This window comes from Polyodon spathula, chromosome 14 (assembly GCF_017654505.1).
Source record: "Polyodon spathula isolate WHYD16114869_AA chromosome 14, ASM1765450v1, whole genome shotgun sequence".
NCBI classification, from domain to species: Eukaryota; Metazoa; Chordata; class Actinopteri; order Acipenseriformes; family Polyodontidae; genus Polyodon; species Polyodon spathula.
Genome location: NC_054547.1, coordinates 28,422,196 through 28,437,980, shown reverse-complemented (window position 1 = coordinate 28,437,980; position 15,785 = coordinate 28,422,196). Strand labels below are relative to the sequence as shown.

General features: G+C 35.9%; 2 protein-coding genes across 2 annotated transcripts; both read right to left on the bottom strand.

Moving 5' to 3' along the window:
* Window positions 1-1,110: 1,110 nt before the first annotated feature.
* On the bottom strand, window positions 1,111-4,983 carry LOC121326633 (SLAM family member 5-like). The gene is made up of 6 exons (XM_041269970.1): window positions 4,922-4,983; window positions 4,361-4,475; window positions 3,917-4,273; window positions 3,339-3,608; window positions 2,582-2,695; window positions 1,111-2,321 (listed from the first exon to the last, which is right to left on the bottom strand). The coding sequence occupies exons 2-6, from the start codon at window positions 4,443-4,445 to the stop codon at window positions 2,242-2,244; spliced, it is 906 nt and encodes a 301-aa protein (XP_041125904.1). The 5' UTR covers window positions 4,446-4,475; window positions 4,922-4,983; the 3' UTR covers window positions 1,111-2,241.
* A 5,118-nt stretch (window positions 4,984-10,101) lies between these two features.
* Window positions 10,102-15,187, bottom strand: apodb (apolipoprotein Db). Its single transcript, XM_041271061.1, has 5 exons — window positions 15,101-15,187; window positions 13,760-13,899; window positions 13,077-13,198; window positions 12,084-12,172; window positions 10,102-11,521 (listed from the first exon to the last, which is right to left on the bottom strand). The coding sequence occupies exons 2-5, from the start codon at window positions 13,877-13,879 to the stop codon at window positions 11,286-11,288; spliced, it is 567 nt and encodes a 188-aa protein (XP_041126995.1). The 5' UTR covers window positions 13,880-13,899; window positions 15,101-15,187; the 3' UTR covers window positions 10,102-11,285.
* Window positions 15,188-15,785: the final 598 nt, after the last annotated feature.

Genomic DNA, 15,785 nt, shown 5'->3' with positions numbered 1-15,785 from the left:
GAACGACTCTGTAACTCAAAGTGAACACAAACATGTAGACAATAATTTTACAACACAATGAAATACTTTTCACTTGAAAAGGTAAGGTCCATTAACTTTTTCTTACCGACCATTGCGTAATTCCTCTGGTGTGGTTTTATCTAAGATGAGCAGTGACATACAGTGAATAATATATTTAGCTAAATAGCAATCGATTAATTGGGAAGACAAAATATAATTGTTTGAATAAATATCGATGATTGAATCTGAGGCTGTGAATTGAAGACTCAAGCCCAGGGGTGAAATCCTGCGGGTACACATCGTTACTCTGTACTGGGACTTATTTTGATTCCGGTACTGGGTACAGGGACTTATTTAATCTGCTTTTCATCCAATGCGGATACATTCCATCCACTCACTCAGTCCACTAGAGCACACTTCTCCAGCATGCCAGTGGCCATCGAAGGTGAGCATTTGCCCACTGAAGTCGGTTACGACGCCGAACTGCAGTCAGGTCAAGACCCTGGTGAGGACAACGAGCACGCAGATGAGCTTCCCTGAGACGGTTTCTGACAGTTTGTGCAGAAATTCTTCGGTTGTGCAAACCCACAGTTTCATCAGCTGTCCGGGTGGCTGGTCTCAGATGATCCCGCAGGTGAAGAAGCCGGATGTGGAGGTCCCGGGCCGGCGTGGTCACACGTGGTCTGCGGTTGTGAGGCCGGTTGGACGTACTGCCAAATTCTCTGAAATGATGTTGGAGGCAACTTATGGTAGAGAAATGAACATTCAATTATCTGGCAACAGCTCTGGTGGACATTCCTGCAGTCAGCATGCCAATTGCACACTCCCTCAAAACTTGAGACATCTGTGGCATTGTGTTGTTGTGACAAAACTGCACATTTTAGAGTGGCCTTTTATTGTCCCCAGCACAAGGTGCACCTGTGTAATGATCATGCTGTTTAATCAGCTTCTTGATATGCCACACCTGTCAGGTGGATGGATTATCTTGGCAAAGGAGAAATGCTCACTAACAGGGATGTAAACAAATTTGTGCATAAAATTTGAGAGAAATTTCTGGGATCTTTTATTTCAGCTCATGAAACATGGGACCAACACTTTATATGTTGCGTTTACATTTTTGTTCAGTGTAAATAAGTCCAAGAGCAACTACAGGTCTACAATATCAGTTATCTTAAACTAATGTTTTCTTGTTGTTTATATTCACTTTGTAAATAACAAAATGGATTTTGGGGAATAACCAAAACTTAAACGTTCCTTTTTTTTCTGAAGCAGATCTCCTGCTCACTATCACACTATCTTCTTTGCAATGATTTGCTTTTACATAGTCCACGGACTAACAGGTAGCTCTCTACCCCTTCTGTAAAACCCATAGCCATAGAACGTGGCAAGACTGCTCTGGAGGAACACTGCAGGAGATATATTATCAGCACGTGGGAGATTTATGAAACAGATTATTAGCAGGCAAACAAAAACGGTGCACTTATCATTACAACCTAATATATTAAGAAAACAATCCAGTTTTAACTCCCATTTTTGGGTAGCTAACATCATTGTGCAATCCCACTGTCAGTGCATTATTAGAGAAATATAAAAGGTGAGACATTATTACAACAATTTTAACCTTATAAAAAAAAAGGTCTTCGTGTCTGGGTGATTACATTTCAAGACACTGATTGATTCCTGTTCGTGAAATATGAGATATCTGGCAACATCCGACCGGTGGCTATATTTGTAAGCGATCACACAATATGGAGAATAAAAGATAGCACTAGACAGACCAGCACATAATTACCTTAAAATGTGGTCTGTAAAGTGTGTTTAATGAATGCCTGTTCATGTAATGCGAAGGAGCAATGATTCTTTAAATGAATGAAAAATTAAATTGAATCATCCTATCAAATACCACACAAAATTTCAAAAAATGTGTGCTTGTGCCTTTAAGACAAATCCGGGGTTTCTTTATACAGCAGGCTGCTTGTGTCACCCTATCATATAACAAAGTAAAATGGAACAGTATGAAACCAAACGGCCACGAACCCACTCTTCTGATCATACGACTTTATTACGCATTTTAAAATGTGTGTTTATATATATATATATATATATATATATATATATATATATATATATATATATATATATATATATATATATATTTCTGTTGATGTTTGATATTAACTAGGATTGTCTGGCAGTAGGGTAGTTTTGGAACAGCAATACAGATTAGCAGGAACTAGTGAATTAGCAGGTCTCTCTTGGTGTTGATTTGTCCTGTGCAGATCTTTCCTCTGTTACATATACTGGTTCAATAACAAGCAGATCTGTTAAAAAAAATATATACATATTTGGTGTAAATTATGTGCAAAACTTTTTGGGCTATTACTATATTTTTAAACAGTTAATTCCTTCTAATTGTAATGCAGTAATAATGCATTCATGCTTAGTAATTGCATTATACAGAAGTGCAACAGTGCTTCACTCTACAGTGTTCAATACAAATACCACCAACACTGCTTTAAAAACATAAGCAAAAGTCCATTTTTAAAACAGATATTTACAAAGATGCATTGAATTTATTTACCAGTGTTTTCTTCGTTACTTCTCTTTGTCTTCTTGTAGGGGTAAACTGAGTATCCAGTTAGTAATATACCAAAAAAAATGACACATGTTATAGCAACCCACCAGTGCCTGAATCCTATATGAAAACACAAGTTAGGAATAAGCATATCAGCTCACATATTGTAGCTAAAAAATGACTTTTCTAAATTGGCACCCAATACTTTATATAAGATCATTCAATACAAGATGTAAAATACAGGCATTTAGTGAACATCAACCGCTAATTAATACGACAAAGACCAAAGACCAAAATACACAATTTCTGGTGTTTAACAAATAATCTTTGTATTTTTTTTTTTTAATTACTTCAAGCAATTTCAAATATTTGTTCATGACAAAAGTATTGGCACCTTTAGATTAAAAGTCTGTAAAAATGTAATAGAACTAATTAAAATATATATTAATTGATTGAAAACCATTACACAGTAATTAAGCTGCAGTATAAAGTCAATAGCCAGAAAAGAAGATACAGGAAATACTAAAGCGGAGGTACCAATACTTTTGTCATGAACGAATACTTTAAAAGAAATAAGACTTTTCATCAAGATTATTTGTTAAATTACTAGAAAGTGTGTAGTTTGTTTTTTGTTTCATTGAAAAGTGGTTAAAGTTTACTCAATGTTTGTCTTTAATCTGCAATCTTAAATTATAATATAATAAGCATAGGGTGCCAGTAGTATTGCCTGTGACTGTAGGTCCCAGTATTTCAATACCCTTACCTTCCTGAGGGTTTTTATTACATGCTTGTGTTCCCAGCGGATCGCTTGTTGCTGTACTGACTGGGTTCTCAGCAATGCATTTGTACTCATCAGTAGATCCATACAGCCTGTCCACCACCTTCTCTGCCCCAGCACTGACACAGCTCTCATTACTACAGGCAGGCACCTTTTCCCATCGGTAGGACACGTGGGTCCCCTGGCTGGTAGAACAGGTCATTGTGATGTTGTTCACGAAGCAAACCGCGGTCACATTGGGCTTTGAAACGGGTTCTAAAACAACAATAATAATGCAAATATACTGATCAGAGATCATCGGGTTACAGCAATGTCTACAGTAGTATACAGACACTCTGGTAAAATAATTATTACTATCTATTAAGTGCTGCTTGTATTTATGTAAACAATTCAAATAAAAAAAGTTCGAACAAAGTTCATTCATATGCAATAAAAAGATAAACCAGCTTGTTCAACAATACTGACAGAATATATCTGTAAACGTGATTAAAAAAGTGAGCGGGTTCTGCATCATGATAAGCACTATGTTAAATTGTACAGTACAGGTACACTTAAACACTTACCAAAGACATGCAGTTGAAACCGTCTTGTCATTGTTGTCATTGTGTGTCTCACATAACTGATCTGCATGTCATACTGTCCACTGTCTGAGAGCTGTACATTATCCAGAAATACTGAACCAGTTTCATCCACTCGTATTCTGTCTACAAACATTAACTGGAAAATTGTTGGATTCAATGGATTATTTGAGAACCATGTTACAATTTTCCTATTTGACTGAAATAACAGGCTAAGCGCATATGTCACATTTCCCTCAGCTGTAACGGGGAAAATGATACCATCTCCTACTGAAGCGTTAGTGATGCTTCCAGCAGCAGCCAGTATCGTCCCTCCTTCACATTGACCAAACAAGGGTAATACTGTAAGAAGGCATAGGAAACAGTGTATTATATTTACAGTACTGGCTAACGTTTGTATGTAATGCTGAATAATTAAACACAATTTACCTAAAACCTGGTAGATCATTAAGGTCTTTAGAGCAACATTCCTTTTCCAAACATGTGCTTCTGTGTTTCTGAATTTTCTGTTCATTATACATAGTAGTACAGCGCAACACCCATTCTGCAAAAAAAGACACAAAAGAATTGCAAAACATTTATTTTTGCGGGAAGGAGTGGGTAATATTAGAGCAAATACATGCACTGAAAGCTACAATAATAGACATGATCAGTGATCAGAGCAGCGGTGCACTGAGCTGGACTGTTGGCGTTTGGTAAATGTGCATTTTAATGTCATTGTATTATACATTTTGGAATATGCATTATTATTAGTTAAACGTGTACAGTCATAAATATGATCATGCTTTCAACATACAGATACGGTACGATACGCATTACAAATACACAGAATACAGTAATTAGCTACGTTTAATTAAGGACGTATTGCTTTATTGGTTAGTGTTTGATAAAACAATTATAAAAGTAAAAACATATTGCAAAAATATTCAAAAACTGTTTCCAGAACTTGCTGCTACAAATACACAAAGCATGTAAAACTGATTTACTTACCAAATCCGACACGTGGGTAGAAAATAGGTTAATAGGATAACTTAATATTTGCACAGGTTCTACTACGATTACTACTACAGCTACTACTACTACTACTACTACTAATAATAATAATAATAATAATAATAATAATAATAATAATAATAATGGTTTAATGCATTCAAATCATGAATTCCCTAAAGTCTAGTAAAATTCTAATAATTTAAATTACTGTATAAAACTCGCTCAGCTGCAATGTTCCCTGCTCCAGATTTTTTAAAAAATAAACATTAAACACATCCTGGTATCCAGTGGCTATACGGAAGGACAGACTAGCTGGGCGTATCTTAGAAAGATAACATCTTCGGCGTGCTTGCTTTTTTATGAGGGTAACGTATTCTGTGTACTGCCGTGGGCGGTATTGTATATTAATTCAGCTGCGGCGTGCTAACATGGCAGAGTTTAATGAAAGTTAAAATTAAAAAAAATAAAAAAATGGGACATACATATAAAACAGACTTACTGTAACCATAGCAAAGAAGAATAGCAACGAGAGGTCTCTGATAAAGGATTTAGTGTGTGTGTGTGTGTGTGTGTGTGTGTGTGTGTGTGTTTTACATTTAGCACAGGCCGTTTTTTTTTTTTGTTGTTGTTTTTTTTTGTTTTTTTTTTTTGTAAATAAATGTAGTCTCTGAAGCAGATCTCCCGCTCACTATCACACTATCTTCTTTGCAATGGTTTGCTTTTACATAGTCCACGGACTAACAGGTAGCTCTCTACCCCTTCTGTAAAACCCACAGCCATAGAACGTGGCAAGAATGCTTTGAAGAAAGACTGTAGGAGAGATTTTAGCAGTTTGTGGGGATTTATGAAACAGATTATTAGCAGGCAAACAAAAACGGGGCACTTATCATTACAACCTCATGTAATAAGAAAACAATCCAGTTTTAACACCCATTTTCGGGTAGCCAACATCATGATTCACTGTGCAATCCCACTGTCAATGCCTCATTAAAGAAATATAAAGGTGAGATATTATTACAACAATTTTAACTTTATATTAAAAAAGGTCTTCATATAACAAGTAACCAATGGCCACGAACCCGCTCTCTGTGTGGTCGTACCAGTATTTATTACGGTTAAAAGTAAATTTTAAAAAAAGTGTGTGATTATGGGAGAGAACGTACCGTTGTGGATTACTAAATGTTATTAATGTCGACAGTTTTCAAAAAATAACTCATTTGAACAAAGCGACAGTGCGCTGTAACCTGCAGTTAAATCACAACACACAGTCCTGCTTTCAGCTTTGTCTTTGGTATTCACAAGACAAGGTGCATCTGTTTTATAATTTTTTGTAACATCTGTGTAAAATATATATATATATAATATATATATATCATAATATTATATATATAAGTATATATATATTATATGTGTGTGTATATGTGTGTGTGTGTGTGTGTGTGTGTGTGTGTGTGTGTGTGTGTGTGTGTGTGTGTGTGTGTGTGTGTGTAAACATTGACCTGTTTTACCATGAACTGCCTACCGGCTAATGTACCTTCTAATGGCTTCCATGCTTTCACTAGCTTTACTGTGATTTGCTTTCCTGTTTCCATGGTATAGTGCAGTAAGAAGCAGACTGGATACATGATGTTTCTTAGTGATGTTCATCAAACCATTAAAATTGACCCGATGTTATAAATTAGCCTACAGTCTCAGTGATTGATCTTAACACAGGTGGAGGAAAGTTCCCATTACATATTCTCTTTATATACACACAACCAAAAGTAAATTACTGTAAATTACAAGTAAAGCTGGACTCAGTAATGCTTGAAAACAGTTGCTAGTTGCATGCAATAGTTCAGTGCAACAAGCACAGAAATAGTAAAAATATAAGTCTGACATACAGAAGCCTCCATAGACACCCAGATTGTGAGACTCTTAATAACTTGTGCTAAAGAATTGCTTTTGTTACCATAATTGGACAAATGAATCTCTACTGTACAGGGATATGTAGAGTGTAACAATAAGAACTATTGAATTAGTTTAGTTACATGAGTTTCCAGAGGTAGAGCTGTTCTTATCTGCAAGGTGCAACAATTGTGGTAGACCACTTGAGAAATGCAGGCTGTGCCCCTGGCATTAAAAGGTCAGAAAGTAATGGGATGGAAAGTCAAGTGTACCAGCTCGGTGGGCAAAAGTGCATTTGAAATATTTAAAAAGTAAACATCAGGTAAAGTATTCACTGCATTTTTTTAAAAAGAAATGTAAATGTCTCCTGTTTGTTTAACACTTATGCATTATGTTGTGGAGTAATGAATTACAGTGCATTACAGTAATGCATTACATTACAGTAATCTGATTACAGTAACTTGTAGCTGATATGGTTCATTTTCCAGACAAGTAACTAAATGTGGTGATGCATTTTATTTTTAGTAGTTTGAAAATGAGCAAGAAGCAGCTACGTAGAAGCAGGTGTTTGATATTTTAGGTATTTACCATTACTGGTTTATTCTATTATGTTAAAAAAGTTTGCAGCTTCTTCTACATTAATAAAGTGTTAATTGTATTGTTTATGTGTGTGTGTTGAAAAGCAATATATTACATTGTTGATGATTATTTTATATTTTTACCTGTGTACACAGCGTTTGATTTTGACCTGATTTAGCAGCATGATACAAACCCACACGCTTCTAAAATAAAGATGCAGGCGAGTGACGGCGACCACATGTTTCCACTTGCATCACTGGACAGATAAAGAAACTTGTGAAATGTAGAAAGGATCCTGCATTCACTGTTGTACATTTCTTTAATAACCACACAGAGTGATTCTTTGATTACAGGATCAAACTAGGTTGTCACTGTTACTCAGACTGTCAGTTGGCTGCCAACATTTCATATTACCTGGATATCTTGCAGTTTTACATTAATCTTACATGTTTGAGGTAGAGTATAGCTTTAAGAAACAGAACTCACTGCTTCCACCCTTTGGCAAAAAATGGGCTTTCTGAGAAGCTATGTAAGGGCAATTGTCCAAAAAGGACACATCTAAACTTGCAAATGCAATACATTGATTGAAGCACATAAGCAATGTGATATTTTGGAAAATAAATTTGCATGTGAATATAGCATATGCGCTAATGCTTTGAAACACACACCACTTATTCTAGTCTGATCTTTTCATGTTCACCTGGGCAAGCTTTACTTATCTCCATACCTTCCCCCACCCACAACCACAGTCACATCACATTCTGCCTATTTTTTGCAGTGTACAGTTGGCACATATGCACCCGAGACATAGGAAAGCAAAACTCACTTTCACTGACTTCCAGAGATCAGAACCTACCTGCTGGTTTAGGCACAATCTCCAGCTGAATCGGAATCCAAGTCCTGAGATATTAAAACAGCAAACAGAATGTAATGCATTAACACTGGAGACGGGGCATGATTAGCTTGGGTATATCCCAGAAATGGGTTTGGTTGAATTAAAAGGAGGAATTCAGGCATGATTTTACACATACTTTGTACAATTACTAGCATGGAAGGATCATATAGAAAACTGTGGTAGGAAATAAAAAAAAGTGTGGGAGTCGAATGGATCATTGAAATGTATTTCGTCCACACACTGCTTGTGTCTAGTCTGTGATAACCACAAACGAGATAACAAGGTCATTGAGCAGAGGAAGTGTCTAACACATTAGGCAATGTGGCTACATTTAACAGCAGTCTGTAATATTCTATTTGGGAGCCTGATACTTTATAATTGTTATGTACAGTACCGAGGCTAGTCCAAACATGCTGGCTTCTATTCTTGATTTAAACCAATGTGTAGGTTGTAATTGAACCCTGTTCAGATCTCGCACAATTTCAGAGGTTTTAATATGTAAGTGTAGGTGTATCAGTAACATTTATGTTTTTTCTTTTAATTGGTAGAGTTGACCCTGGGATCCAATGAATTGAATTAAACAGCGACACAGATCTCTAATTAAGGAAGAACTCTTAAAGGTGAATAAAAATATATCAAAAAGTTTTCCAGATTGTGCAGTTGTGAGCACAAAGCATTGGTTAGGCAAGAGGAGCGAACAACTGTAACTCAAAGTGAACGCCTAGTCCTAGATAATCATTTTACAACACAATTGAATACTTTTCACTTGAAAGGGTACGATCCACGATCTTTCCCTTACAGACCACTGTGTAATTCATCTGCTGTGGTTTTATCTAAGGTGAGCAGTGACATCTAGTGGATAATATATTTATTTCCAATTAAGTTTCATATTATTTTTTACATTGTTTAGGTGAGCGTGTTCAGCTGTTTTCCATTGACATCAGAATATTTTTTACTCAATTGTCATGTCTCATAAGTATTTCAAGTTATAGACCTTTTTTTTTTATAAACAAAACCTAAATCAAGTAGACAAAGATTTGCATAGTCTCTTCCCCAGTATAGTAATTTGTAACTGTATATTAGGGATTTGTATATAACTGTCAGTGGCAGCCCTGTGAGAGCTATGTGGGAACATCAGCCATCATTACAGCTGTATACAAATACAATTGTTTTTTTATTTATAAAAAAACACACTTCTATTTGCTATATTAATCAAACATTCCAGTATGCCCCAAAACTAATATCAAGCCAGATTTAAAAATGTTATGATAGTTAAATAATCTTATCATTCTCAAATCTAAACACTGTACTGTGTTCCACTTTTAGATCTGTAGACTTGTGTAACCTGGCACCTTGAAGTGCCTCACCTACCATGAACATCTGCCCATAATACTCTCATTGTTATTATAGTACAAAAGGGTACACTTCTAAACATTATACAGTATATTACTTTGTAATGGCACAAAAACACATGCTGAGATTTGTAAATTGAGATTGTTATTTTAGATTAGATTGTTTTTTTTTATTTTTCAAGTAACGCCCTTATAAAGTAAAGATTAAATTCCTTCTTCTTTGTGAGAAAGTTTTGCACATATAATGATGTCCTACATAATGGCAGTATTGCATAACAGAATACAAACCATTCCGCCTAGCTTACTCATGCCTTGTACTAACAGGAATAGGTAGGCTGGTCCTAGCAAAGGACTGGATTGAGGAAACACTAGTTTTACCAGATTTTCAACATAAAAGTAAAGCCACTCTAGCTTTTAATCACTACAATTGTGCTTAACATATAGCGCTTTGAACCATCAAACCCTTCATTAAAATAGGCTCGTATTTATTTTATATAATGGTTAAGAATATGACACAAAACTTGTCTCAGTGCAGCTTTTTAACAAAACTCACATTTTACAATATGACAGAATATATGTGCATAACATAAGGATAACGTAAATCAAGGTGATTACAACAATGACCTATTCTTAAAGGGACACTTCATATCATGCACTTGTTCCTAATATTCAATATCCTATTATGTATGTTCTGCATGATTCTCTGTTGCTGTAACTGCTTAGATCATTATGATTACATATTATTCCTGCTTCCGAAAAGATATAGCTAATTGTGGGGAAGCATATCAGTGTTGCACAGTTAGTGTACACAGTGCAACATATATGTTTCCTTTAGACAAAGATAGAGAGCACACATAATATATTAAATAGGAAATTAGTAGAGGAATTAAGATGATATAAATTATCTTATTAAATGATTAACATTAATTGACTTGATGCCTTAAACGTTAATGCTAGGCTTTTTGTGCATTCTAAGGAATGTGCATTTGCTAGCTGAGAGTGCATTGCATTACACTGCCCATGAGTGCAATAAAATACCAGAAACAAAGCAAAGAGATAAACTTAACCCACTTCAAAGCATTATACTTTGTAAAGACTCAAAAACTCATACAAAGGTTTGTAAATGATGAATGTTGTATTGTTGTTTTTCAAATAACACCCTTGTAACATTAAATTAAATTCCTTTTCATGAGAAAGTTTTGCATGTGTAATTATATACTACATAATACAAATACACAACAGTGTTGCATAACACATGATACAAACCATTCTGACAAAGGACTGGATTGAGAACATATTAGATTTACTAAATTTTCAACATAACGGTATCGTCGTACTCTGTAACTTTTCAGGATTAAAATGTAGTTTAACAGCATGGGGCAGATGTTTCAACAGGATTATAATGAGCAAGCATATGCAATGCAGATACTGGTTTGCAGTGCTTCTCTTTGGGTAGAGTTAGTTCATATAGATTTTAGGTGGACTTCCAATTTTAATCATGCATTCAAGCAATCAGTAGTGAGTCAGTGCACTCTCGATTCTATAATACAGCTTAGTAAGTATATGACATTAATAATTCCCACCTATTTCCAACAAGAAGAAAAGTAACCACCTTTCTATATAGGAATTTGAATTCCCCATGGTTAATTTACATGAAGTTAGGGCAGTTTGTTTGATCAGTCTGAGTCATTTTCGTTATATCGATGTTGGAGGTGGTGAAGACTTCCCGCAGCTGGGTGACATTTTCTGCCGGGAGTGTGCGAGTTCTGGCCAGGATCCAGGCGAAGTCCACATAAAAAATTCCTAAAACGTTACTGCAGGAGTAAACCAGTGAATAACTCTCATAGTCGGTCGACAACACCCAGTATGGACTGTATGGCTGGACTGAAAAATAAAACAGACACAATGATCACTTTCATCACACTTTACAAGGACCATAGTTTGCATTCCTTTGTTACCCCTCTTTTATTAGCAGCACCTTTGTGACTGCACCCCTTAACACTCTTCTTTTGTTTCTTTACTGTCTTCACCCTGGCTAGTTCCTGTGGTAAAGAGTTGATACAGGAGATAATACAGCACCTGCAAGAACAGGTGCATCTGTCCTAACATCCAGAGAGGCAGTTGAGAAAAAAAGGTTAAGAAGAGGTAAGAAAATGTATTTTAAGACCTTGCTTACCGCTCCTTTAGGTGGTGTTCTAACAGACAAAATATTAGTTGTGCCTCTTTGTCAGCTGTCCTGCCACTAACACACTGGTACTGATATGATAATGACCCTTGTGACACCACCGTGTGGTACTATTTCATCAATGGCCAACTGCTGTTGCTGTGCTTGTGCTAACATTGCCTCTTTGTTTCATTGCATTGTCATCTGACTGGAATTGGTCAGAGCAGCAGACAAGAGAATATCAGGGACAAAAGAATATCAGGCGTTCTCTTGAATACTTACAAAAGGAAAAGCTAACTCCAAGTTTGGCTGGCTCCTCTAAGTTGCGGGATACAGCAGTTCCCACAATTGAATGTTTCTTGCCATTAGGTCTAAGATACAAATTGAAAAATACAAGTTACAAAACAAATACCCCCTGGCATGCATTCTGCACTAGGTGAAAGTTACAGCATACATGCCAATTGAAAACCGCTGATACTGTAGTCCAAGACCCAGACTAAAAAAAATACTGATGTCATATAAACTGGGAAAGTCTAGTTGGGTGTGGTATAGTAGAAATTGAACTGATTGATTCAGTAAACTATTGCTCTGACCCAGTGTGTCAAAAATCCAACAAGACACCGGTGTTCACAAACAACCAGGACATGCTATGTAATATAAAAGTAATCAAAGCACTTGGATCAAGTGATCAGAACATGGCTCAATTCAAAATGACCTGGGATTCCAGGCAAAATACAGCACAAACTAAAGTGCATCATTTCAGAAAGACTAACTTTGAAGGGATGAGGCAGAAACTGGGCGAAATCGACTGGGCAAGGGAATTGATATGATGGTAGAACAGTAGAAGTTCAATGGAGCAGATTTGAAGCTATAATGAAAGACCTGTAGGACAACTATACCTTTAACAATGGTTATATAGATCAATAAAAAATAAACTTAGAAAAAAAAGAAGGCTGTTTATGACTTGCAGAAAGGAAGGCAGAGCAAAAAATTGACCAGACTGCATACATTACTGATGTTTCATAAGAAACAAAATTTTCAAATGGGTGGACTCAATGGTTCTGTTAATGGTTGACCACATCACATCACATTGACAGTGTTATGGCAGGTGTTTTCATCAACAGAATTATAATACAGAACAACAGCATCAATATGTGAACACTAGTTTAGTCTGTAATTTTGTGCTAGATCAGCGTTCTAGTTCTGTATTTCAAAAGCAGAATTTTAAACCACATATTTTTAATAAGCACAAATATGTGGTGTGCCAGTACTTACAAAAGTTCCTGATTCAAAACCTTTATGGTAGCATCCTCATTTAAGGAGTAAGTGGCTTGAACACAACTTCCCTTTTCAAAACTTGCAGGTAATTTTTCAATTTCATACCACGTGCCAAGATACTGTAAAAACAGAAAATAACACATTGATTTGTAAATTTTTTTAAAAAGTGAGATACTGAATACATGTTGTTAACGATGGCTTTAAAGCAATCATTTAAAAATATCTTTCTGTTTCCTTGTAAATCAGTTCCACTGTAATGGTTTAGCTAGTGAGACCACACGTGTGATACACAGCACAGTTTGTTATCGTACAAATCAAAAGAATTCCATCACTGAAAAAAAAGGAACAGTTATAATTGGTCAAGGAGTAAGAAAATGTAAAAAACTTGTTCTAGTTGTTATGGAATGTTGACTATCTCTGCAGCAGTACTGCTTTGAGGGTCGGAATGTTTGATCGAGAATGCATGGATACGAAGAAAGAACATTCTCTTGATTGGGCAGTACTATTGCATCAAGATAAATCACGACCAAAGAGGTGCTTCCTTCATACCATTAGTGGAATTTACACACCTACAGCACACAAAGTGTGAGTAGGAAACTGAATACTTTGATATTCATAAAGACCCCAACAGTATTTCAATCTGTGTGATAAGAAGGGGATTATTCACTGCAGAAAAGTACCTTGCTTAGCTCAAAGTTGCTTTGAACTGGAGGTTTCGGGCAGGATCCTAAATGAAATGTCTGCCCATTTACAGCAGAGAGAGCGATGAGGGACAATAGTAGAATCAGCATTTCCTGCATTTTCACAGCCGGTCTTTACTCTGAAAGTGAAACGAAGCATTTACAATTTGCCGTTCTCACTTGGCACGCGATTAAAACACTATCTTCTTAATAATGAAAGCTGACACAGGAGATCTGTTACTTGGGTACAATGTTGCTTATTTTGTATTATTATCATTAAGCACAGTCCAAGAAATGGTTGTTGATATGCACACAAACAAACAAATGACTACAGTGAGCCAAAAGGCGTCTATGCAGGAGGCATTAATATTTGTATTGTCAATAGGTCTCTATGGTTGCTAGAAAGGGGTTTCCATTTTTTTCCTAACATTTTAAACTTAAACTAAGTGTTACCAAGGGAATATGGTTATATGGTGAATCTGTGTCATAAGCTGTGTAAAATTACTTCAGACACCGGGGCCTCGAAAAAAAAATCATATGTATGCTATAAATATACTTTGTAACTGTTATGGCAGACCTGACATTTTGATTCAATTCAAGCCTAGAGCATGGATTCAAAGTATTTAAACATTCTGTAACTGATGGATTTTTGCAATGTTGTTGCTACTAAATGAAATGGAAACAACTTGAGAGTTCTTGCAACTCTGAATTATATATGTTTGGTTCTAGCTTTGTAAAAACTAGAAATAAATGACAGGCTGGAGTAAAGATGTAATAAAGCACTACAGGTTCCATGCTATTAGCTCACAGTAATCCAATAATTCCATGTTGTACAACAGAATATTATTAGTGCACTAAAGTTATGTGATCTGTAAATCTGGTTATACCCAAAGGTGTAACGTATTCTATACTCTAAACTATCTCATTCCAAAAAGAATAAAGTGATGTTCAAATACAAATCTAACGAATGGCACAATAGCACAGGTTGAGCGCACAGAGCAGTCGAATTTAATTACTTCAGTTCCACTACCAGTGCATCAGTATAGCAATGTTCCAGATTACGTTTTCTGCATCCCAGTCAAAACATTCTGGTGTCAAGGGAATCTACCCACTTGGCACAGTTTTGAGGACCGCTCCTAGATGATAAAATCGTTTTTTAGCTTTTCTATTTGCTGGTGTCCAACTGAGATTCGCACTATAGTTATTACACATTTATAAAATAAAATGAAAACAGAACAAATAAACTGACTGCTGCCACCTCTGCACCAGAAGAAATGGCATGGTCGTGGCATGAAACAGTTTGAATGTATAAATGGACAGGATTCTAAAAGATTCTCTTACCTCTCAGTACGATGTAAGTTCTCTTCAACCCTGCTGTCTGCAATAGGAGGCTGGGTGGCTGTATTTATAACGAGATAAATACATGACAGTGTTACCAAGCCACACCTTAAAGATCAGATTTCAGGAGTTCTCCTCCCACCAGGACAGCAGTAGGAGCTGAAAAACAAACAAACAAAAAGTCTTATGTAAAGCTGATGTTCTCAACAATATAGTATGCATCAAGGGGGAGGGTGGGGGTAAAGGTTACAAAAGTGTTATTATACAATGTGCAGTAGCTTGTATTGTAGATAAGACTGTACTCAATTTTTAGTTTCAGGTTTTGTCCTCTTGGTTACAAAAGTTTACTCCCCATTTTTAGCTGAGTTGAAAGTGTCCTATTCATTCAAGTTAAATTAACCATTTTAAAGGCATATATTATACATAACTAATTGTTATACAAGCGGAAAGAAATTTAAAACCTGGAAAAGTTTTTCAGCCTGAATTACAAGTAAATTAAATCAGTCATGTGTGTCATTGTAACACAATGGGGAATTGGGCCCATTGCGATCGTGTTATATAACATAACAATGCCTGTTCAGTATTTGATCTGCCTCTGTAAATATTTTTTTACCATTCACATTATAATAGTCAAAACTGTATTGTATATGCTTCTAACATCTGATGCTATTTCCATTGTGTTCAAATC

Bases quoted from the DNA above. Each gene is read 5' to 3' on its own strand.
- LOC121326633 (XM_041269970.1), bottom strand. From the start codon at position 4,445: ATGAACAGAAAATTCAGAAACACAGAAGCACATGTTTGGAAAAGGAAT. The intron at 4,274-4,360 runs GTAAATTGTGTT...GCCTTCTTACAG, and splicing joins AATGATCTACCAGGTTTTAG to TATTACCCTTGTTTGGTCAA. The intron at 2,696-3,338 runs GTAAGGGTATTG...GTTTTCATATAG, and splicing joins TAATAAAAACCCTCAGGAAG to GATTCAGGCACTGGTGGGTT.
- apodb (XM_041271061.1), bottom strand. From the start codon at position 13,879: ATGCAGGAAATGCTGATTCTACTATTGTCCCTCATCGCTCTCTCTGCT. The intron at 12,173-13,076 runs GTAAGTACTGGC...TTTGTATCTTAG, and splicing joins GTTTTGAATCAGGAACTTTT to ACCTAATGGCAAGAAACATT. The intron at 11,522-12,083 runs GTAAGTATTCAA...TTTATTTTTCAG, and splicing joins TGGAGTTAGCTTTTCCTTTT to TCCAGCCATACAGTCCATAC.